The 25,712-nt window shown below is 41.2% G+C and overlaps 1 protein-coding gene across 8 annotated transcripts in view; it reads right to left on the bottom strand.

The window, feature by feature from the left end:
- Positions 1 to 25,712, bottom strand: part of LOC143021185 (glutamate receptor ionotropic, kainate 2-like) — a 97,518-nt gene that overhangs the window by 44,816 nt on the left and 26,990 nt on the right. For 6 of the 8 annotated variants that reach the window (XR_012965972.1, XM_076178497.1, XM_076178488.1 and 3 more), the window contains 5 exons: positions 24,891 to 24,975; positions 23,070 to 23,208; positions 13,638 to 13,784; positions 5,994 to 6,191; positions 5,112 to 5,344 (listed from right to left, as the gene is read on the bottom strand). Coding sequence is in view for 7 of the 8 variants with exons in the window: in XM_076178497.1 (XP_076034612.1) it covers positions 5,112 to 5,344; positions 5,994 to 6,191; positions 13,638 to 13,784; positions 23,070 to 23,208; positions 24,891 to 24,975 (802 nt within the window). In the remaining variant the exon portion in view is untranslated. Of the gene's footprint in view, positions 1 to 5,111; positions 5,345 to 5,993; positions 6,192 to 13,637; positions 13,785 to 17,685; positions 17,824 to 23,069; positions 23,209 to 24,890; positions 24,976 to 25,712 lie in introns of all 8 variants that reach the window. The other 2 variants (XM_076178517.1, XM_076178508.1) reach the window with 1 other exon arrangement.

The raw sequence follows: 25,712 nt of genomic DNA, 5'->3' as shown, positions 1-25,712 counted from the left end.
AGTAAATACCCCATCCGGGGCCGTACACATGACTAAGAACGAATGAAAACAATTATGAAAATATTTGATAGAATATGTCTAAACGGTATTCGTATTGCTTAATGAAATCGTCCTTAATTGTGCCAATGAGTTTTTTTTTGTCTTTGAAAACGAATTGCTAAAACACATTTTCGCCGTCAAGTCTGTTAAGTTCAATCACATATTCACAAGTCAGCGGCTGCCTTCATTTGAGCTTGCCAAGAAGTCGAACCAAGTCCATCCTTTGCCTTGACTCACGAACTCGGCGTAGGTGTGTGTGTGTACGAGCCAGAGAGAGAGAGAGAGAGAGAGAGAGAGAGAGAGAGAGAGAGAGAGAGAGAGAGAGAGAGAGAGAGAGAGAGAGAGAGAGAGAGAGAGAGAGAGAGAGAGAGAGAGAGTGACAGGCATGGAGAGAGTGACAGACAAGAGAGAGAGGGGAGAGAGAGAGAGAGGGGAGAGAGAGAGAGAGAGAGAGAGAGAGAGAGAGAGAGAGAGAGAGAGAGAGAGAGAGCGAGAGAGCGAGCTAGAACGAGCTGGGGATTGTAGCGTCCGTGTAACACGCCTTCTCCTTCTTGGGCGGACTCTCAAAGCGACTTCGGTGTTGACGATGTCACGATATGAAACGCGACCGTGAAAATAAAATCTATTTTTGTTCAATTTATTGCTTCCCTTTTATGACGTAGAGCCAAAACCCGCTGTGATTGAAGATCATGCCGACAGGAGACCTTTTGGTCCATAACTAGGTCGGATGCGAAAAAGATAAATAGAAATAAAGAAATAGATGAGAAACAAATAAACAAATAAATAAATAATGATAAATCAATAAGTGAAATATAATAAATGGCAGGCATTACAGTATATTGCTTAGGTGTTTTCTAAATTGATATTAAAAGTTCGAACTGTACTACATTCCACTGCCTCTGCAGGAAGTTTATTCCACTCATTAACTACACGAGATTCGTGGTGACCAACAGCGGGTTATGGCTATCTGTCAACAAAGGGCGCAGAGTCCAGAATGACCAAGTAATTTGATTGATCATCTTAAACTAATTTGGCAAATATAACTCGATTGAGATATTAAGTTAAATATTGTAACGTGTTTCGTAGGTACGCTATGGGACACGAGGGAAATGAAATTATGAGATAATGTGTGATCCAGTGGAAGGCTGTGGCATACTTGAACATTTTTGTTATGGTGAACGCCTGGGGTTTTTAATCATACGGTAGACGTTGCTAAGGGCCACAATGGGTCCCGGTCTGCCAATATCCCGTTCAAAACTCTGTATTGGATGGATTAATCTATTTTGAAAATAATAGGTAATGAGTCGAAGGGTTATCAAAATATCCAACAAGTTGATATGGAACTTTGTCGCGTAAATCAACCTTTGATCATAAGTGAAGCAGACATACAGCCTCGATAATTACAATGGATTATCCTCGATGACTGGTCCGTGGGAATTCCACACACATGACCATTTGAGTGACACCGTACGTCTGGCAGAGAGTATGACGAATTGATCGACATTGTCGTGGAATGCTTTTCAATGACGTTTGGCATGTTTCTAGGTTCAGTATCATGAATGCATATGTCAGTTTCCATGGAAGTTTGTTTAACCGTTTTTGGTACAATTTATTTTGTAACAACATCAAGCTCGTTCGGCTCTTAGTCTGTACAGATGCTGTACACCAGATTTGAGAGTCCGTGGTATAGGAACTTGAGGGCAAGATTCTTGAAATGGTGTAAGCTGGGGATGATGGGTTGAGATCGAATCCTGGTTACATTTGCCCTATGTATTCGGACAGCCAGAGTAAGCGGTATTATGAGTTAGTTTGCATCAGAACTTATTGCGATGATCACGCCAAGTGTATCATTAAAATAGTTAAACTGATGTGTATACATATATTTCCTGAGCTCTGTATCTTCTTTATGGTTTCTGATTTAAAGATATGGCTTAAAACCCTAAAATATAGTTTCTTTGTATAGACAAGAATAAGTATTTCAATCACGATTCAAAATGAAATTGTGGAAGATTATGCTCCACAAATCCTTGTGTCACATACGCGAAAATTCCTGTACACAATATGCGTGACTTCTGTAGTATCCATATTATCTCCTCCTTATCTTTTGTCTTGATAAGGCGAACCAAATGGTCATCTCCTTTTCTGTCTCACATTCACTTAAAACAATACAGTTTGGTCTGTTTTGAGATAGTCATGCTCAGAAGCTTGTATTCACCAGCCAATAGTTAGTTGATAGCAAGCAGAGGACCTTTTTTTTTTTAACAAATATCCGAAGGTTATTTGTTAACTTGTTAATAGTTGCAACATCCATATGTGCCGGACATGCATTCATCAGTTCTGTAATGAGCAGATTTGGGGACGTGCCGAAAGTCATTCACGAATGTTGATTTGGGAAGGAAGGAAGATCTCCCAGTGTTTCCGACAGTCGCTTCATATGCACGGTCATTGAGCAATAGGACGCTTGTGATAACTTACTGACTGACACGCGCGTGAGAAAAGGGTTGGCACACCTTAACATAGCTTAACGTAACCCTCAACATTACTCTGGTCTAATGTTAAAGAGTGTGGAGACGAAACACGGGTGAGAAAAGGGTTGGCACACCTTAACATAACTTAACGTAACCCTCAACATTGCTCTGATGTAATGTTAAAGAGTGTGGAGACTGGGTAGTGTAGCTTTGCCTTGATACGAGAACACTCCAAGTGTTGAAAGATTTCCGTGAACGGACAAGGTTTCTCTTACACATAGATGCATCTTATGGTTTACTATTGCTGCCATGTACGGACTTGGTTATTTTCTTTGTTATGGGGGGAAATGTAGAATATATTATATGTATATATATGTATATATATATATATATATATATGTATATATATATATATATATATTTTCAATGCGCAAATGTATCTAAGAAGCTAGGACCTCTTGTCATGCAAAAAGGTGGGGGTGATCAAGATCTCACCATACTGAGCAGGAAGAAGCTGCTATCGAGAAAGTCAACTCAATCTTCGAGTAGCATTGCCTATTAAATGACTTTGGATTGGCAAGCATCTACCTATTTGGAATAGGGATATCTAAAATTTAAGAAAATGCATAAAGAAAATAGGGTAAGCAAGCTCGCTTATTTAACTTAAATAGGGAATACCAGTGTCTAGCAAATTACTGAGATCATTTGAAAGTTGAAACTGCAACTAAGCAGCGAATTCGATGGGAATGATTTGTAATCGTAGCAGACATTAACAATGTCTTTTGATTTATCGACAAAGATAGAACTGATTATTTATAGTACCGTAGTAGTCTTTGGTGGAATAAACATTAAACAAATGTTGAATGAGAAAGCATTGAATCATTGGCCACAACATAGAATCTAAAACGTCTGCCTTTGAATATATTACATAATAAGGATCTCCATTTGGAGATATTTACTTAAACATACCTTAAGCTTATTTTCTGAAAATAAAACATTTTATTAAGCGGAAATAAAAGACTGAAAAAGTTAGAGAAATTTGAACATGCAAATAGATTTTATAGCCAAAGACTTAGATAAAGGCAGATATCATAGAAAAACATTATTGTTTCTTATCAGTTACTTTGAATCACGAAATTCACTGTGTCAGGAATACCCACCAAGGAAAGGAAAACCTCAGAAGATAAAAAAAAGTGACAATTGTGCACAATTTACCTTGCATATCACCAAGGAAACTTGTCAACAGTTGCCAGCAAAAAACCTGGCAAAAATTCAGCGCGCGAAACAGTTTTAAAGATTAAAGCAAATAAGTGAAGTATTTAAGAGTGGTTATGTGTGGATATTTTCTAGAGTATCCTAATTTTACTATTATATACTTATCTGTGGTTTTAGTACTTTTTCAACCGATTTGATGGTATTCTTTATCAGGGCAAAGACTTGAAGAGTATAACTAAAGTCATCGACAGGGCGGGATTATGAAAATATAAACATAAATGTCTTCAAAAGGGTGGTACAAGATTATATATAATATTTTTTTCATTGCACAACTAAATTCAGCACTTCTGTTTGATATATTATTAAATGAACCTTCCAATTTGACACACGAACAAGTACTGAGCCTGTCTGCATCAAACGCTTAGTAACAATGATCAAATCACTCTTGTGACTCTATTAGCAGAATAAACCTGTGTCCTTCACAAAGTATTTGGGAGGTAAGGGGATGTATTATAGAAAGGGCAAGGCATGAGTTGTCCAGCATTGTATAGTTCTCACTATTGATTATATCTGAACTGGTATGACTGTGATAATACATGAATATAGATATGTAAATATATACACACAAGTTATATATATATATATATATATATATATATATATATATATGCATGAAGAACACACAGTCAGAATTAAAAGGGAAAATAAGAAGAAAGCTCTATATTTCGGATAATAGCTATAGCATTCATCAGGAAAGTACAGGATACAAGAGTTGTTTAAGAATTAAATACTTTTAAAATGAACGAGGGACAGGAACATGGGTAAATGACGGGAAACATTCCGTTACTCAGGGCAGGGTCATGTACTTTCCTGAAGAGGGAAATTAGCCATTAGCAATTAGCCGAAGTAGAGAAGTTTAACTTTCTTCTTAGTTTCCTATTTAATTCCGACTGTGGGTTCATCGTGCTATTCACAAATGCGCTACAACATATCGTCCCAGTGATATATATATATATATATATATATATATATATATATATATATATGTATATGTATAAATATATATATATATATATATATATATATATATATATATGCAATAAAAACACTAGGAACGTGTGTTCACAAATGCGTAAGTAACCACTAGGAAAAGTAAACTAACGAAGCAGAGCGCTTTCGTATAATTACATCTTCAGTGCAGATACAATCTGCACTGAAAATTTAATTATACGAAAGCGCTCTGCTTCGTTAGTTTACTTTTCCTAGTGGTTACTTACGCATGCATATATATATATATATACATATATATATATATATATATATATGTATATATATATATATATATATATATATATATGTTGGCGAGGATACTACTAGGTGGGCACATACCGGGCGGAAGAGCGATACCATAACTCTTGGAGTCGAGCAGCCCGCCGACCTGCGTGAGATCACAGTGGCGCTCCGTGATGTACTCTATAGAAGAGGACTCCATGAGGTAGGCGTACATTCCGTCGCCCCTGAGGACTCGCTCCACGCCCATCTCGTTGGACTTGCTGTAGACGGAGGGCCGCTGAGACTCCATGAAGTTGAACATGCGTTGGTAGGTCGGCATCTTGGAGGTGCTGGGCAAGAACGAGGGTGAAGGGGATTCTTTGTTAGTGTCAGGTTCTGGTTATCTAAGTGGGAGTCAACCTGGGGTTTAGTGACTCCTAAGGGGGATCGGACAGTTTCGTAAACTGAGCCGATAACAGTAAGTGATGCTTAGAGGTTTCGGTGTTAAGTTGGTCTCTAGAAAGCTAAAGGACATCAATCCACAAGTATGGGGTACATGAGAAACAGGCTGAGAACCCGTGATCTATGAGATAGTCTCTAGGTTAAAGATCACGTGTTTATATTCATATTCATATGCATATACATATCAAAGTACGTGTGTGTGTGTGTGTGTGTGTGTGTGTGTGTGTGTGTGTGTGTGTGTGTGTGTGTGTGTGTGTGTGTTTCACCACCATGGTTTTGGATCACGTGTTTGACTCGTGATCGACAGTTATTAACCTCCCAGATGAAAGCTCAGAGCTCGTATGACCGATCTATGGGTAATACTGTGATCTTACACGCATACACACACCCCTAACTCCCCGCCCACGAGAGTTGGAGTAACAACCCGCAGTGTGTGTGTGTGTGTGTGTGTGTGTGTGTGTGTGTGTGTGTGTGTGTGTTTAGATTCTAGTCAGTTAAAGGACAATCTTTCAACTCGAAGAACTTTTATTGGTATACCTGAAGAAGGTCCACGTAGATCCCCCGTACAAACAGCCATATTTGATTTTGGTCTGCTGGGCCAGGTCCTCTGCTCCTTCGATAGGCGACTCCATCCGCTCGACGGTGAGGAAGGCGGCCAGGTTGGCCGTGTACGAGGAGATCATGATGAGAGTGAAGAACCACCAGATCCCAGCGACGATCCGGGTGGACACCGCTCTGCCACCGGAGAGGGGAAGGGTGGACCCGCGGGAGAGAAGAGGCATTAAGAGGCGGTTGGAAACGAGGCTCCGGGGGAGGGTGAGAGGGGGAATGGGGGATGTGTGTGTGTGTTGGGGTGGGGGAAGTTCTTCTTTGTCCCACATAAGAGTGATCATTGTAACCAGGCGTGTACGGTTGACAACGAAGAAAAATGAATACTTATGTGTGAAGGAGTATGGTAGGGAATACTGCGATGGAACGCAGATCTCCTTATCACTCTTGTGTGGACAGTAGTCTCAAAAGTGGCAGGAAGGCTCCCTTGTGACACTCTTATTTGTATACAAAAGAACGCGGGTAATGGTACTTAAAATCAAGGTCACGGAACTCCATCATAAACTTGGCCACACAAATGGTGCAACAGTTGTCAGAATGTATCGGTCACTAGGCTCCAAGGCATGAAATACAAAGGAAAATCTATACTTGTAGGTTCCGTTTGAAGACAAACTCGATTTAGGGAAATGGCAATGAAGAGTGTACAAAACTTTTTTGGTATCAACAAAGTAAATCAACAATTGATTTTTGAAATTCGCAACGTAAGTCGGATACTTTTTGAACACTGTTGTGTAATTTTTGTGGCCAGATGTGTTATGGCTTTACTTGCAAATCAACTTCCACTGTTTAATTACGTGATTCTGAGGAACAAGTTATCAGGTAATGTTCTCATTTCGGTTAAGGATTAATATAAGGTTGGAGGCAAACGCGGAACTGTGATGATTTGTACCGACGGGAGCACATCTGTGGAGCAGGCTTCAACCCCCCATCTGTCCCAGCCAAGGCGGTGATGATTACTCTTTTGTTAGTAAAACGTTTGTGTGTATGTTTGGTACGTTTATCATCGCAGCCTATCCTGAGACACAGGGGGCGTTATCTTCATCACAAATGTGTATATCAATATGATGTCTTCCCATATCACACTTTTTTTTTGTCTTAAGTCAGTTTATTTGATTCTGTGTAGGACGGGACTTTGTAGTGAGGAAGTTCATGCTCAACACATTTATCAGTAACACACACACGCACACACACACTCACACACAGACACACACACACACACACACACACACACACACACACACACACACACACACACACACACACACACACACACACACACACACACACACACACACTCACATTTACACGCACGCACATCCACCCACGGATGTGCGTGCGTACTGGAAAGGAGCAACGCTTATTGGGTCCTGTCTGTATCGCGCGTGCTTGTGCGTCTGTGTGCATGTGCACTGAAGCATGTGCTCTTGTATGTGCATGGATTTGTGTGCGTTTGTCTTTTTCGCCTGTGCGTTTGTTTGCATGCACATTTGTGGACATGTGTATGTATGTGTGCATGTAAACATACGTGCATATATGTGTGTGTGTGTGTGTGTGTTTGTGTGTGTGTGTGTGTGTGTGTGTGTGCAATTGTGCGTGTGTGTGCGTGCGTGTGAGCGTGGGCGCGCGAGTGTGTGTACACTTGTGTACATATGTGTATGTATTCGTGTGTGTGCGTTTGCATCTATCGAGAGACAAACGTAGTGAAGAAATCCCATTCACGATGGCCCTTCTCTCTGAGAGCTCCACACTTGATTATTTGCAAAATTTACCAGTGACCAAAAGGCATCGTTCAGAACGAAGATATAAGAAAACACCACAAGGGATTGACATAAAATGTTCGTCTTTGAAGTAGAACGCAAAGATTATATGACATCGTTTTTCTACATGTATAAAACTAAATACGGTTTATCTTTAATGCTATTTTGTACAAACTACACAAACATGCAAATAACGTTTTCCATGCAGGGTAAGACTTTTCATTCCAGCTGGGTTGGAGGGACACTAGACCAGCGTCTGGCCACAGATGGGAAACAGAAGGAAATAGGACCAGTGTGGACTGAAGGAAGGAAGGAGGAGGAGGAAGAGGAGGAGGAGGAAGAGGAAAAGGAGGAGGAATGAGGGTAGAGGAGATGGAAGCTAATTACAGTAAAGAGATGAAATAACATTAAGAAAAAAGACAGAACAGGATAAAGGTTGTGTTCTCCGTACGGTGATATTCATGTGGACGTCAGTGGACGTACGCATAGCACAGAGTGTAAATGTGGATAGATTTAATATCAGTATTGATAGCGTCATCATGTATAAGAATAGGGTAACAATATTATTTTGTAAACAGTATACAATAGGTGTGTGGTGTTGGACTTGGTTGTGGTGAAAGGCAGAGGTGGGCAGTCCGATTCGAAAGTCCGATCATCCGATTATCCGATTAATCGGATTCGCATTTACGAATCGGATAATTGAATCAGGCTAACCCCCACTCAAGCGAATCGGATAATCGGACTGACGAAAGTTGATTTGCGATTAATCCAGGTCGACTTCGTTTTTTTTTTTTTTTTTATAATCGCTAATCGTTCCCATCTTTGGTGAAAGGCATCATGGGGAGGTCGACAGGAGGTAGATGATGTGTTTTAGAGTACAAAACACCTTTGTTACTTGGTTATGGTCTTAGGAAACAGGGATCGTCGCTTACAGGATAAACAATTATGTCTTTTGCTTGGCTGTAGGGTCTTGGAGTCTGAGAAAATTTATATATTTATTTATTTATTTGTTTATTTATATTTTGGATAGTATGGGTATGGGGGCTATTGACAGGCGTATCAGGGACGGACTTTTTTAAGGGTTCGGGCAGATGGGAGTATTGAAGCCTCAGCTTTCTTAAGGGGTAAATGAAATGTATGGACAATGGATGTATGGGGGTGCCAAAGCTTTGTGACAGGATAATTGTGTATGAGCAACTGGCTACTTAATGGATAAATTTCGTTGATGGGGGGGTATTGAATAATCCATATGGAATAGAGTATTTCGTAACTGGATTTAAAAAGAGTATTTACACGAAGTGTTAGAGTCGGAGGTAGTTAAGTCTTGATAATGTGACAACAAGGAAATGGAGTCTGTGACTGTGGATAAGGGAAAGGAGAGTTATGAAGGATGGTTGGAAAGGAATAATCGCGAACTTTTAAGGATAAAGAGAAACAGTTCTGAGAGGTTTGGGCACACGAGAACGTGGACGGGACAGAAGAGAATTATGTTTGTGATCAATGCGTGTGAAGTTAATGTCGAGTGAGGAGATTGGGAATGTGTTGCATAGATGGATTTAGGGCCATGTACGGCGTCAGCTATCATGAACCTTATGCCCTCAGGAAATAAGGTCGATATTTGCGATGGGTGTTTGGTAGTAGACTCCACTTTTGTGTTTAAGCATACGGCAGTTAGACCCAGAGAACGAACAAGAACAAGCACTAGAGAACAAGCCCATAGGAACAACAACTTAAGTATTATATATTCTTAAGAAAAGGTAATTTTTCATTATATAATAATCATACTAACAAGGCAGGTTGAGCAGGGGTGGGTGGATGGGAAGAGTTGTTAAGGAACAGTCATCTATTTGAATGGCTTCTTCTCCATCAATTTACACGTTCGTTCATCAGGTGTACATGTTCCTTAGGAACTCTGGGACTAGGTGCAAGGAACAAGTGGGCTGGTTGTTGTATGGAACCAGATAAATAAATAGGGGATTGTAAAGTGCAGTGACATTCAGGGCATTTGGCAGACACGTGGAGGAACGAAAGGCGTAAAAGGTGTACTGACGTGAGCAATTATCGCATAGATGTGATCGCAGAGTTCCTGTGAGGCTGTCTTTGCGCGAGTGGTTGTTTATCATTAAGGAACAGGCGAAGGACGAAATGGGGAACAGGAGAGTGAGGGGGCGAGGGGAAGGAAAGGGGAAAGAGAAAGAGGAGTTGCAAGTAAGGTAGAAACAGAATAAGAGAAGAGAGAGGGAAGGAGGAAAGATAGAAAAATAAGAAAGAGAGGGTAGGAGTAAAGAAGGAATAGGTTTGGAGAAGAGGGAGGAAAGGAGAATAAAAAAGAGGAACGCAAGAAGAGAATGGGAAAATCTAAAGGGGACGTGTTATGTGTGTGTGTATGTGTGTGTGTGTGTGTGTGTGTGTGTATGTGCGTGCGTACGTGTGTGTGCTAGCGTGCGTGTGTGTGTGTGTGTGCATGTATATGTGGCACACTCTCTATACGAGTACTTAGCAACAGATATATCCAGCAAATGTCATCAACATATAAGAAAGACTTCTTAACACTACAATATATAGAACGAAGGAGCAACATTCCGCCGTCATATAGAGGAGACGGTGCTCCGTGTTGACACCTATTGTGTCTGACTTCCTTTTCCCTTTTACAACGAGTCTTCATATCTCTAATTGTGCTTCCCTAGAGAGAGAAAATTATTTGGTAAGAGAAATAGATGAATTCAGCTCAGATATGGTGCACAAGTGTGTGTTAAAGATGTGGATCTTTGTGTGTGTGTGTGTGTGTGTGTGTGTGTGTGTGTGTGTGTGTGTGTGTGTGTGTTTGTGCGTGCGTGCGCGCGCGCTTGTATGTGATACTATCCGGACAGTCGACTAAAATTAATGCAGGGAAAACTCAGATTTTTTTTTGTATAGTATGGTGTGTATTGGTGGGGATTAGTATGGTGTATGTGCAAAAAAATCACCAAGGAAAATAAATAAATTGATGACCGAGCGCTTTCGTCTATTTAGACATCCTCAGGGTCATCAATTTATTATTTTCCTTGGTGATTTTTCTGCATATTTAGAATCAGGAGTTCATGTGATTTTATCATGCATATATGTATAGCAGTGGGGAGTTGTATGGAGTCAGGATAAATAGTATTATCTATACATGGAGTTGGGGAATGATATGGTGTACGGTTGGAGTTGGGAGAGTTGGAGTAGCATGACGTGAGTATGGAGTTGTGGGAGTGGTTTGGTATATGGGAGTGTGGGATAAAAGGGAGTAGACAGGGAGTTCTGGTGGTCTTTAGAACATTCATTCAAAGGTAGGAGAGAACTCCTAGTTCAGCAGTAGAGATATATGAACATCACTTCATTGGTTAGTTTGCCTTCCCTTTATATAATCTAATGTATTTGGTGATGTATAGCTGACTTATGTAATTTGTATCTATATGAGAAAAGGTCAAATGGCTTGGATTCACAAATTTGTATTTATGTATATATATATATATATATATATATTTATATATATATATATATTTATATATATATATGTATATATATATACATATGTATATATATGTATGTATATATATATAAATATATATATATATATATATGTAAGACTGAAGGTGGAGGAAGCAGACGAGGTGTAATGGGAGAATTTTAATGCTTTAATGTTTCGACCCGCAGGGTCTTGAGCACATATATATGTACGTATGTATATACACATTCATATGTTGATGTGACCATGTAAGTCCATATGCTCGCATGAACTTGGCTCCACTTACATAATGCGGAACACCTCCGTTATCAATAGAATAATAATTACTGTAATACAAAATTTCATAGATGTATTCCATCCACTTTCTCATATCTTTACTGTGACTGTATTCAGCTCTCAGTAATATCATTGTAGTTATTCGTGCTGTCCTCATTAATAGATGTTGCAGTAATTGGTTTAGTTTTCTCGTTCTTGATCACAGCTTCCATTATTATCTCCTCGATGAACGAAACGATATCGTTGTTATGGTTGTAATTATAATTTTTGTTTTCCCCCTTAGTAATTAGTAGCAGTACCATCAAAATAAATTTCCTCAGAAGAGGTAATTATTGACAATGTTCTTATGACGTATTTGTATCATCACATTCAGCGTGAATACATTATCAAATGTCTGAGAATTTCATAATAACATCATCTATGCAGTATCATGGTCATTTTTGTAAATCTTATTAGTGCCAGTCTTTTACTACTACTACTACTACTACTGCTGCTGCTGCTGCTGCTGCTGCTACTACTACTACTACTACTACTACTATTGTTGCTATTAGTACTACTACTACTGTTTTTATTATTACTTGAAGTGTAACCACTACTACTTTTTCTACTGTGAGTTTACTGTTATTGCTATGTCAGTTATCATCACCTATATTATGGCTTTGTTGTTGTTTTTACAGTATCATCCAGCATTTATTAATCAAATAATAATTAGGTACTGAACTTATGTAACTGGGAGGGACGGGATGCAATGTAACATCCCGTTGCTGTAAAGCTCACTGTGGTGTACACACATACACACACACACACACACACACACACACACACACACACACACACACACACACACGCATGTACGCACGCGCATGTAAAATACACACACACACACACACACACACACACACACACACACACACACACACACACACACACACGCACACGCACACACACATGCACGCACGCGCATGTAAAATACACACACACACACACACACACACACACACACACACACACACACACACACACACGCACACGCACACACACATGCACGCACGCGCATGTAAAATACACACACACACACACACACACACACACACACACACACACACACACACACACACACACACACACACGCATATATATAATATATATATATATATATATAGACATACATATTTGTATATGTGTGTGTGCGTGTGTATTATAGTAGAGATTGCTCGGTACATTTAATTAAATTTCCTGATATGATATTCACCCACATCCGCTCAACAAATCAATAATGAAATAACTTGTAACTCTTCTACGTCAGTCCACTGTGGTTTGGTAATCTGTGCCTTTAGTTTCTTTTTTTTATAGCTTGATAGATACGAAAATAGTGTTGTTACATTCTAGTAGTTTTGTTGTTGTTTTTGTATAAAGCATCTAGCTGGAATCCTATTTTCCCCCCAGGAATCACGGAAAATTCTTTCTAGGACTGTGTTTAGATTAACGCCTCAAAGAATAACAGTCTACAGTAAATCCAAGCCAGTGAACGAGTATTGTTGGAGCAGGTCAAGAATCCAATCATTGGAATGGACTACACCGACCCAAATCCCACAACACGCTTGTGTGCATTGTAGACCTTACGGCAATTTCATTCAGCCGGGGGATAGTCTTTGGGACACAAAAGTGGGTCTCGATCCAACGAGACTCCTTTCAAATCCAGGGCCCACCCCTGAAATGATTGATAAAGTGACATAGTCCTAGCCGGATTTAAGTCTATAATGTTTATCTTTGTGTTGAAGGGAGTGGGACGCTCCGTAACGATTGTCAGCTTTCCAGTAAGCAAAATAGTATGTATGAGAGAAATTCACTAATAGCAGTACGGATGGCCGAGTGCAGTGGGTTCGAATCCTGCATGCAACTGTCATAAAAATGATCGGATATAAAATAGTATGTGTTTACCCTGTAGTGCCTTCGTTGTGTTAACATCTTACACGACTGTATGCATTTCTCATCTTCATTTTATTCTATTCTTTAACCATAAGAGGACAAATGAAACTCAGAGCTTACTTGGGTTGCTGATCTGTTCCTTGCTGAAGCAAGCTACCCATTGTAAACCAGAGGGAATTGTGGAGACTAAATTGATTTTCTGTATTGGTCTTGTTTGAATCGTCAGGCCGGAGGACAGCACTCACAGACCACTCGTACGGACTAAGCCTGGCGGGGAGAGACATAACACCAACTTTCTTTTTTTTTTTTTTTTTTTTTTTTGGGGGGGGGGAGGGGGTTATTTTGGTTTAGGGAAATGGGGAAGGGGTTATAGCCTTAGATTTGTGGATGGGGAAGAGATGTGGAGAGGGAGAAAGAAGGGAGGAAACGGGAACTGGAAGAGAGGAGAGGGTGTGTGAGCATTGAGATATTTGTGAAGACAGGTCATCTGAAATGGAAAAAGCTGTTTGGGTGTTGAAGGAACAGGAGGAGGAGGAGAAGAGGTGTAGGATGGGTAGGAGATGGAGGAGGAGGGGACAAAGGAGGAGGAAGAGGAGAAGTAGAGGAAGAAGGATGATAAGGAAAGGATGATGATGAGGAGGAGCATATAAAGAAGGATGGGAAGGATAATGAGAAGGAAAGGAAAAATGATGATGAAGAGGAGGAAGAGGAGGAACAAGAGAGGGGTAGGGGGTGGGGGGAGAAGGGGGTGGGGGGGAAGAGGGGGAACGACGGTGAGGATGAGGGCCAGAGGCATAAGATGAACCATCCATGAAATTGTAAACAATAAATGAAACAGCTGTTTCAGTCATAATATTCTATCCCATTCTGACAATTCCGTGGCCCTCTGTAACACACACCATCATGTTGTGGTAGCCTCACTGGGCTCCTGACCAAAGGCTTAGGAACCACTGTGGCTAAACGAACGAAGATGGATGAATGGCGAGGACGACTGGGACTTCTGGGCAGAGACAGATGAAGTAGCGCGGAGGAGATGTAGACTAGACCCTGCTCAGCCAAACTTGATGAGAGATGACGTTTGGGCAATCAAGGAGAATCATTATTGATGAAATGCGTATGTAGGTACGAAGAAAGGATAAGGAGTTTGTTGGTTATTAAATTCAGCGATGTGTTAAGTATCATTAATCTTCTAAAAGCATCAGAAATGAATAATAGTTCTCCATGTTACAACAGAGTGCAGTTAACCCTAAAGAATGAACGGTAAGGTGGAGATGAGGAGAGTGGTGGGGATATGTAGATGTAGACGGGTTATCACTAAACGATAGAGGCTGTATAGGATTGTAAAGAGACTGTTAACTGGAATCGTATGAGCGAGTGCACATGATGGATATTGAATGAACTCTCTCTTTTGTGAATCGACCACTCCTTTCATCGGCGGAGCTCAGGAAGCTTAGATTGGATACAGTGGCTCTCTGAAAGGTGAGAGCACCAAGCAGTGGCGATATCAGTAGTGGGTTCTACTTTAGAGTGCGGTCTACGCTAGTATCCGTAGTCTACGAAGTGCAATGACCTTTCATGGTATAATTTTAACCTAAGAAGGGTTTTACATAGTCTAACGGTTGGTCGAACGCGGTTCGACAGATACGTGTGAACGGGGTATTTGGGGTTTAACCAACGTGTTCGACAACCAAATACCCCGTTCACACATCACTTTAAACACGTGTCTGTCGAACCGCGTTCGACGAACCGTTAGATCGTGGTAAACCCCCTCTAAGCCTTCAGCGTTTGGTCTACCGCAGTATCCGTAGTCTACGCTTTGCAGTGACCTTTCATGGTATGCTTTTAACCTAAGCGCTCAGCGTGAGGTCTACCGCAATCTTCGTAGAAGGAATGTTCTATGCCACACTTTACTCTACAGTGGGCCAATACCTGCCACAGGATACTTATTTTAGGCAACTTCAATGCAGTTGCTATGAAGTATGTATTGGCTCCCATGACTTAGGAACCTGGAACACTCAACACACTACACGTAGCTGATAATGAAATTCCTGACGATAGATGTTGTTATAAAGCAAAAGAATAAATATTTCAAGAAGACTGAAGAAAATGATGATTGGCAGCCTATATATATACCTAAATATTTGTCAGTGAATAGGATGACCTCTCAATGTTTGGGTTGGTTAATAGTCGGTTGGTATTTATAAACTTCTACGAAGTTTGAAACAAAATGCTGGTGTCTGGTAATACGTCAGTGCCTAGTGATTGGTTGCTGGACGGGGTGATTTGTTAATGATTGGGCTAGTTTTTATCTAATTGGTGACTAGTTACGTGAAGATGAAAAATAGACTGGTGATGATTGGGATTGTGAGTAGGTCTAGTAAGTGGCCACTGAATTTTTTATTATTTTTTTTTTATTGGTGACAAAAGAATTGTGAGTAGGTCTAGTAAGTGGCCACTGAATAGGTTGGCTTTTTTTTTTTTTTTGTGACTTGTGGACGAGGGGCAAGATCGTTAGAGATGGGACACCTGATGACAAGAGCAGAAGGAAGTGGCAAGGAGGACTTGTTAACGCACAAGGTGGATGAGATCATTCAAGTTCTAGCACGCTCGAGGTCGAGGTCCTCGAAGTCGCTCGAGATCGTTCAAGGTCGGTCGAAGTAGCTCGAGGTCACTCGAGGTTGCTCTAGGTCACTCGAGGTCGCTCGAAGTCGCTCAAGGTCACTCGAGGTCGCTCGAAGTCGCTCTAGGTCACTCGAGGTTGCTCTTTTTCACTCGAGGTCGCTCGAAGTCGCTCAAGGTCACTCGAGGTCGCTCGAAGTCGCTCAAGGTCACTCGAGGTTACTCAAGGTCGAGGTCGCTCAAGGTCACTCGAGGTAGCTAGAGGTCGCCCGAAGTTGCTCAAGGTCGCTCGAGGTCACTCGAGGATGGCTAGAGGTTGCTCTAGGTTGCTCTAGGTCGAGGTCGCTCAAGGTCATTCGAGGTCGCTCGAGGTCACTCGAGGTCGCTTGAAGTCGCCCGAGACATCTGGAGATCGTTCGACGTCACTCGAGGTTGTTCGAGGTCGAGCTTGGAGGTACAATTCAGACTAAGGGTGGACAAAGGGGGCTGAGGGAGGAAAAAGGTGGCTGATGGAGGACAAAAGGGGCTTAGGGGAGGACAGGAGGCTTGGTGGTTTGGGGGGAGTGGCCGTCTGGTCTTTGGGAGCGTGGAGCCAGCGTGGCATGCAGGACGCGTCAGTTGACATAAGCAACACTCAGAGGCAACAGAGCAGCACCTGAAAAGCCCTCAAGACCTTGTAAATGCAACAAAGTTGGTTCGAAAATGTAATGTGGAACAGACTGAGAAATGATTTACGTTCTATCTGACTGGATATACAGTAGTACTGTAACGAAACAGTTTCTGCAAGAAATCGTTTTTTCAATTATTTTTTTTAAAAGGGTGGGTAGTGAACAGAAGTGAATAGTTGATTTGCCACGTGAAGACAGCTTCTCACAAAGCTGCCTCTGAGTGTTGTCCATTGAAGGATAGTTGGGGACACGGGAGGCTGACGAAAGGCTAGATACAATTACTTTTAAAGAGAGAGAGAGAGAGAGAGAAGTGGGAGATCGGATGACTTTCAAGGAGGAGGTACAGACGTGGGTCGAGGGTGTGGAAGAAGCTTTGTCCTGGTGAAGGATACCCTCAGACGGAGCGGAAAGCTGCATCGAAGCAGGGGCAGGCGGAGGGAGGTGAGCTGGTGGGCTGAACTGGGAGCAAGCGGACAAAACGAACAATGGCCGAGCGCGGGAAGTAAGCGGCGATCAGGAGTTTAGGGGGCGGGGAGAGGTCAGGTCAGGCCGGGAACAGGCGGGCGAGGCCAGGTCAGGCCAGGAACGGGCGAGCGAGGCCAGGTCAGGCCAGGAACGGGCAAGCGAGGCCAGGTTAGACCAGGAACGGACGGGCGAGGCCAGGTCAGGCCGGGAACGGACGGGCGAGGCCAGGTCAGGCCAGCCCGGGAACAGACGGGCGAGGTCAGATCAGGCCGGGAATGGGCGGGCGAGGGCAAGTCATATCAGGCCGGGAATGGGCGGGCGAGGGCAAGTCATATCAGGCCGGGAATGGGCGGGCGAGGTCAGGTCGGGGCAGGCCGGGAACGGGCGGACAGGTCACGTACAAACACTACCCTTACTTAGGCAGCAAGTCCCCGCCCTGCTGCATAAGCGAACCGATGCAGAACCACAGGCAGTTGAGCAGCGAGAACTCGTTGGCCAGTGCCTCGGGGGACGGGTCGCAGGGGTTGGGGTTCGTCCACTCGTATGGGGAGAACCTGGGAGGAGCGGGTTACTGCAAACACGAGTTGGCACAACGAACGTCATGGGGGTTGAGGGAGGGTCGACCACCGCTGAGGCGCGAGCCAACGTACGTGTGTTGTGGCCGCTGCTGCCGCCGCGGGTGACTAAGACGGGTGTACACAAAAGGAAATGAGGGACAGAGAATGAGAAAGAAAGAGAAGAGGCAGAATGAGAGACAGAGAGAGAAGCAGATTGAGAGATAGAAAAAAGAGAAAGAAAGGCAAACAGAGGCAGATTGAGAGACAGAGAAAGAGAAAAAGAAGTGACAGACAGAGGCAGACTGAGAGACAGAGAAAGAAGGAGAGAGAAGAGACAGGCAGAGGTAGACTGAGAGACAAAAATAGAGAAAGAGAGAAGAGACAGAGAAAGACTGAGAGACGGAAAGAAAAAGAAAGAAGGAGAGAAGAGGAGACAGACACAGAGAAAGAATTACAAGAGTACAGTGACTACGCAGTGGTTTGGTTATTTTCTTTGAATGGGGAGCAAGGCCAGCTGTTGGGAGCAAAACAGGGCAATGATGATCACGTGAACAAATTTGTAAGCGGCAGTGGTTGAAGAGGAGGTGTCGAAAGTGACTCAACATCGAGGGGGAGAAGGATGTTGGGGAGATTGCAGGAACAGGAGAGGGAGAGAGTTGGTAATGACGGAAGTACAAAATGAATTAGTAGACAAAGGACGGGCGGGAATAAGGATCAAGTGTCTTGTAATGAGGTAATGGATAAAGGTAGAGGGTTGTCAGATTAGTACATGGATGTAAAAAGGGCACCCTTAAAGGAAAAAAAAAAAAAAAAAAAAAAAAAAATTATCAAAGGCATCATTTTGAAAAGGGTACTTATGAAGAGCCAAGGACAGGCAGATTAATAGATGGGTATTTAGAAAAGAAAAATCGTAAAAATTCCATAAAAATGCACTCATTAAGGTCAATATAGATAATAAGGATATTCATTAGGATCAAAAGATTCCAGTGAGGCACTCACAAAGGCCAGAATGGAAAAAAGCCAATCATAAAGATTAGACATTCCCATGAGGAGGAAATACTTAATATTGCAGCAACAGTTATCTTGGTGTCATTCTGTTGCCTTCCAGAAGGTTACATTGGCATCTCTTTAAGAAAACTGTATGAGAATCATGGTGAACGGACGTTTCGGCCATGGACCTTTCGGACCAGGATCTTTCGGCCAAATATTTTGGCAAGGGTGGACGTTTCGGCCAATTAATTTCTAAAGATAATTTTGTAGTTCATTAACATAGATACTGCGTATATGTGACCCAGAGCATGACTGACTATTGGTCACATTGCAGTAAAGTTTTTTTTTTTTTTTTTTTTTTTTTTATAATGCATCTACATATCTGATGCTGCAGAGTCTTATCCAATGGAAAGATGCTGTAGGATCTCGCTTCTGTCTCTGGTATTACAAGAACACGTCTTCGAATGCATCTGTTCCTTATGCTGTATGTCTGATGGTGCAAGAGCCTTTGCAAACAACGCGGTAAAAGCTCCAGCCCGAATGATGTGTATGCTGGTTCAAGAATCTTTGCTCACGTCGGATGATTGTATCCTTTTATAAAGACTGTGGCTAATCATGATGAACGTAGTATAATCATGTACATTTTGTACTCTTATTCCACACCTATTTCGCATTGTGTGAGTGAAGTGTACCGAAGGATGGATTGGATTAAGAAACTAGAAGCAAAACGTCTTTAGGGACAGAGGCAAAACGCTTGGTTTTACCATTATGCTGTAGATGAAAGTGTCCGCCTAAATGCGTGGGTTAAGAAACTAGAAGCAAAACATTTTTAGGGACAGAGGCAAAACACTTGGTTTTACCATTATGCTGTAGATGGAAGTGGCCGCCTAAATGTCTTTAGGGGCAGAGGCAAAACACTTGGTTTTACCATTATGCTGTAGATGGAAGTTTCCGCCCAAATGTGTTGGTTAAGAAACTAGAAGCAAAACGTCTTTTGGGACAGAGGCAAAACACTTGGTTTTAACATTATGCTGTAGATGGAAGTGTCCGCCTGAATGTCTTTAGGGACAGAGGCAAAACACTTGGTTTTACCATTATGCTGTAGATGGAAGTGGCCGCCTAAATGTCTTTAGGGACAGAGGCAAAACACTTGGTTTTAACATTATGCTGTAGATGGAAGTGTCCGCCTGAATGTCTTTAGGGACAGAGGCAAAACACTTGGTTTTACCATTATGCTGTAGATGGAAGTGGCCGCCTAAATGTCTTTAGGGACAGAGGCAAAACACTTGATGGAAGTGTCCGCCTAAACGTCTTTAGGGGCAGAGGCAAAACACTTGGTTTTACCATTATGCTGTAGATGGAAGTGTCCGCCCAAATGTGTTGGTTAAGAAACTAGAAGCAAAACGTCTTTAGGGACAGAGGCAAAACACTTGGTTTTACCATTATGCTGTAGATGGAAGTGGCCGCCTAAATGTCTTTAGGGACAGAGGCAAAACACTTGGTTTTAACATTATGCTGTTGATGGAAGTGTCCGCCTAAACGTCTTTAGGGGCAGAGGCAAAACACTTGGTTTTACCATTATGCTGTAGATGGAAGTGGCCTCCTAAATGTCTTTAGGGACAGAGGCAAAACACTTGGTTTTACCATTATGCTGTAGATGGAAGTGTCCGCGTAAATGCGTGGGTTAAGAAACTAGAAGCAAAACGTCTTTAGGGACAGAGGCAAAACACTTGGTTTTACCATTATGCTGTAGATGGAAGTGCCTAAACATACCAATGTGCATGAACAAAGAGTGGAATTTTGGGTGAATTGTTGCTTCTGTATAGGCGTCTGGGTTCCAAGAATTAATCATCTTCAGTTATTCACCAGATAGTTGGAATTTGATTTTGATTGGTAACCATTACCATTACACAAAAATTAAGGCTCATGGTATGTAAATCAATAAGAAATAATAAGTAAAAACATTGTTAACCTCAAGCCATGTTGCAACACAAAATCATCTTGAAACAGACAAGACAGTCCGAATCAACAAAACGTTGCAACGACTCATCCGCATTGGACTATACTCAAACTCAAACTCAAACTCAAACTTAAAAAAAAAAAAATGTTCGTCAAATATTCGAAGAATTCATCAAGCAAAATAAAGCGACCTACACCTCTGACAAAATGATATCTCATCACAATCGATAATAAGAAATAACATCAACGTCATCACGGCCACAAGTGGGACCTTCACATGAATGCAAAACTGGAACAACGTGTCATGAGTAGATAAAACACGCTCCCTTAAATCCAGTCACTTTCTTTTCCCTTGTCGGCTGGGAGGGACAAGGTAGCATGGACGAGCATATGTATCCATGAATGCAAACTATGTAATAATGATAAGCATGATATACTCACACATATACTCTAGTGGACATGGACCTCAGAGCGTGTGAATGCAAACGTACCAAATCGTTTGGTGCGCCGCGAATTTCTTGTCCTTGGTGATGGAGAGTTAGCCCTGACAACTTGTGATCACGTTACGTATAAAGTCAGAGATATGAAGGAAGATCAGGATTTTGTGGTTAGAATTACCACTGCACGGATTTCAGGGTTCGGGGATGTAATTATCCAATTTACGCCAGATAATTGAACTCCAATTAACAAGCGTTTTAATAGTGGCAAGACTTCGGAGCAAATTCGAGGGTGCAAAGCTTAACCTGGGTGCATCTGATGGTGCAAGAACTCTCACGCACCAGTTGGTTGACCCAAAGTTGAACTTATATTCATGGGTGAGAATAGAATAACACACAATGTAGATGAAAAGTGAGAGTATATGCTAACAGTTTAACAACGAGGAAGTATCGATCACAGTTGAACAAAAAATAATCTGTCCAAAAAAAGAAGAAAACCCAGAAATATTTTTCTCGAATATGAAGAAATGGTGGCGAGATGGGCAAGCGTAGTTATGACCAAGTGAGTGCAGAGACGAAGATATTGCAGATACTATTTACATAAAAACAAGGTGGGGATATACATTTGCGTTAAATCTATTTCACTAATACATGGTTTTATTCAGGTTAGGCCAAGGTTATTTTATTTAATTGCGAGAGGAATTGGGAACGTATGCTATATAGAATATTTCTATAAAAATAAATAAAACACTTCCTTGGATCCTCTCATCAATATAGAAATATCTAGTTGTATCGGGAGTATAGCTCGGTTTGGTGTTAATCACTAAGAGAAGTGCTAGTTGGGAACAAAAAATCATTCGTAAGCAACATTCCCTCTAAGAAAAAATGTGGACACACAATATTTTTAAATGATATAAACCATTCAAAAAAGAAGTTCCACGCAGACATCAACTTATAAATTCTCTAAAAATATAGTAACTTGCCAACCGTCAAACCAATAATTGTTTTTTTCCTCTCTTCTGACTCTAGCGCTTTCATTGCAAAGGAATTGGCTTCGCCGCCATGGCTGCGCGCATACTTTCCAGAGTAGACTCAGAGGTGACTTGATACAGGTATTTAAGATTCTAAAGGGGATTGACAACATCAAAAGTAACAAAATTCTTTCACTGAATGAGAATCCGACAAGAAACAATGGTCTTAAACTATCAGGAAATAGATTTAATTTGGAAGTGGGTAGAAACAACTTCGCCAACCGTGTAGTTAATGAATGGAATAAGTTAGCGCAAAAGCAAATTCCTGCGCAGACTCACAGCAAAAAAGTTAGAGGGAACGTTCCTCGTGAGATATGAAATGCATTGAGTTCTGAGCATTTATAAACAAATAGAACTAAAATAATGAAAATTGAATTGTTATAAAATCAATTTGAAGAAGGTGTATATTGCGTGGATGTGCGTGGGTGAGAGAATTTATTATACATCAGACTCGAAAGGTATAAAATTAAAAGATAAAAGAAATGAACAGGGGCACAGGAGTTTAAGCCCGTAGACTAATTTTGGAAGCATACACTCCTACAGTGCATTGTATTTATTTATGTATATGTAAACCTGTTAGAGATGAGCGTATTGATGTACACGTCTACGCGAATACGTAAATATGTATATACGTGTACATGCATTTATCTTTGTATAAGTATATACATATGTATATATATACATATAAATCACTTGCACATGTGATATACGGTATAGGCTAAGAAACAGTGAGAAAAAAAAGCTTAGCTACTCGACAGAAAAGGAGAGATGAGTCTGTTGTAAACAAAAAGGGTGACGGGGGTTGTGAGGTGGTATTATCACGGACCGTGCCAGCACGAAGAGGAGGAGAGAGACGCCGAGGTAGGCTGTGGCCATGTAGAGCCAGACGTCTAGGGACAGCGGTGACAGGAAACTGAACAGGTTCGGAGGCTTCCGCGTCGGTTTTCGGTATAGGATGGAGATCCCTGAGGGTGGAGGAAGAAACAGATGCGATGTTAAATGAAATTAGCTGTCTATCTGCCTGCCTACCTACTTATATATGTATGCATACATGTATCTTTTTTCAACCACAAATCACTTTTAATTCCATGCCATCGCAGTCGAGACTGAGAGTCACTCGATGGAGGCATCCGTTGGAAATTGAAACGTGGACGAGATATCTCTCTTCATAGCGTATTGGGCTACGTCACTGTAACTTTGTTACGGGTTAGCTGGGTTCGAATCCTCGGGTCGTCCACGTTTCAATTTCCAACGGATGCCTCCATCGAGCGACTCTCAGTCTCGACTGCGATGGCATGGAATTAAAAGTGATTTGTGGTTGAAAAAAGATATTAATTGATCACTGGGAACCATTCAGTGTGTATATATGCATGCATGTGTATAAGACTTACTGACCCACTGTCGGAGAATGAGGTAAGATGGACAGAAAATCTGTATATTTCGACCACTATCTATGGCCCTCATTCTGCTGAAGAGGACCACAGATAGTAGTCGAAGTATACAGATTTTCTGTCCATCTTATCTCATTCTCCGTCAGTGGGTCAGTAAGTCTTATTTTACAAATGTGCTACTACATTAAACCCTCCTAATGCATGTGTATATATGTGTATGCATGCAAAGTAAACCACTTGGAAAAAGAAACTAACGAAGCAGAGCGCTTTCGTATATTACATCTTCAGTGCAAAAAGTAGGTACTTTTTGTACTGATTATGTAATATACGAAAGCGCTCTGCTTCGTTAGTTTCTTTTTCCAAGTAGTTTTCTTTGCATAAGTGAACACACGTACCCGTGTTCTTATTAACATGTGTATGCATGTATAGTATGTATGGGCAGGGTAGCTGAAAATGAGGGAATATCAGGATATTTTCTGGTGGAACCTATGTGAGGTTCTGGTGCAAGATGGGCATGCCTGTAAAGGAGGAGGAAGGTCGTAGTCTTATAGATTACAAGGCCTCAAACTGGTTTCTTCTGCCTTTGCATTGTTTTGCAGATGGTGAGGAGATGGGAATACTTTGAGATAGAAAGACATTGCAGGTCTGCCAGTGTACTGTCATGGTGCATATACGTATACATATATATATATATATATATATATATATATATATATATATATATATATATATATACACGTAGAGTTAAAAACGACAGCATTGTTGTAGTTGTTCAGTTTCTCTTCGTATTCTCGATTTTCCTGATAAGAGATTTTCCATTATCTGGGTGAATTGAAACTAGGTATCTATATTCTTCCATTTGTTCTTATTTGACATCGACGTTTCGTCTTAAACAAGACATTATCAAGATATAACTGAAATAACAAAAATTACATGGTAACAGTTACAATAATGGAAAATCTCTTATCAGGAAAATCGAGAATACGAAGAAAAAACTGAACAACTACAACAATGCTGTCGTTTTTAACTCCACGTGTATTACTGAGAACCTGCTCCCCCCTTTACTAATATATATATATATATATATATATATTATATATATATATACATATTATATTGTGTGTGTGTGTGTGTGTGTGTGTGTGTGTGTGTGTGTGTGTGTGTGTGTGTGTGTGTGTATGTATGCCCACAATGTGACTCGCTGGCTATCATTAAACATTACTATATGTGTATGAAGTATTAAAAGGACATCTTACCGAGATTCATCCAAGGCATTGTGAAGTCGACGACCTGTTCTCGCTCGTACGTGATGGTCAGGTCGCCGATGGCCAGGTCAGCTTTCTGGAAGAGGAAGTAGGTCTTACTCGAGATGGGGGTACAAAGCCTTGCGATGTCTGTGAGGTGTGTGTGTGTGTGTGTGTGTGTGTGTGTGTGTGTGTGTGTGTGTGTGTGTGTGTGTGTGTGTGTGTGTGTGTGTGTGTGTGTGTGTGTGTGTGTGTGTGTGTGTGTGTGTGTGTGTGAATCTTATATGATTGTGTGCTATTCTTTGAGCCCGAGAATCTTGGCCCAGTACGAGAAAGGCGAAAATGGTCAGTTCTTGCAAGTTAGGGATCGATCATTAGAATCTGAGCATAACATTTTGATCTACCCTTAGAACTGCAAGATGTTCAGACTTCAGGAGATCAGCCTATGTGAAGCTTCAGATAACTCAGTGAAGACCAATTGGACTGTGTATATACGTTCAGTCCTCTATCCCATTAAAACTTCATTGTCACTTAAATGATTTATTTATGGCTAGCACCAAACTATTCTATATAACGTCGATGTACAGCTAAATGAATAGTTATCAACCCTTTATTTCGTTACTTCCACACACATATGGAACCAACATAAATCCACAGATAATAGAAAAAAATATTAAGGTTCTCCATAAGATAAAGTTTAGTCAAAAAGAATATAACACCACTTTGCAAATAAAATATAGCTAATCATGTTTAGCACGTGTTTAGTGTATTGGAAAAAAATAATGCTAAAATCCCAGGTTTGATATCTGTACCCTCCTACCATGTAATTTTCAC

Source organism: Oratosquilla oratoria, chromosome 3, assembly GCF_046742065.1.
Source record: "Oratosquilla oratoria isolate Oo_2021 chromosome 3, ASM4674206v1, whole genome shotgun sequence".
NCBI lineage: Eukaryota > Metazoa > Arthropoda > Malacostraca > Stomatopoda > Squillidae > Oratosquilla > Oratosquilla oratoria.
Note: the sequence above shows the minus strand (reverse complement) of the source record. Positions and strands in the feature narration are given on the sequence as shown.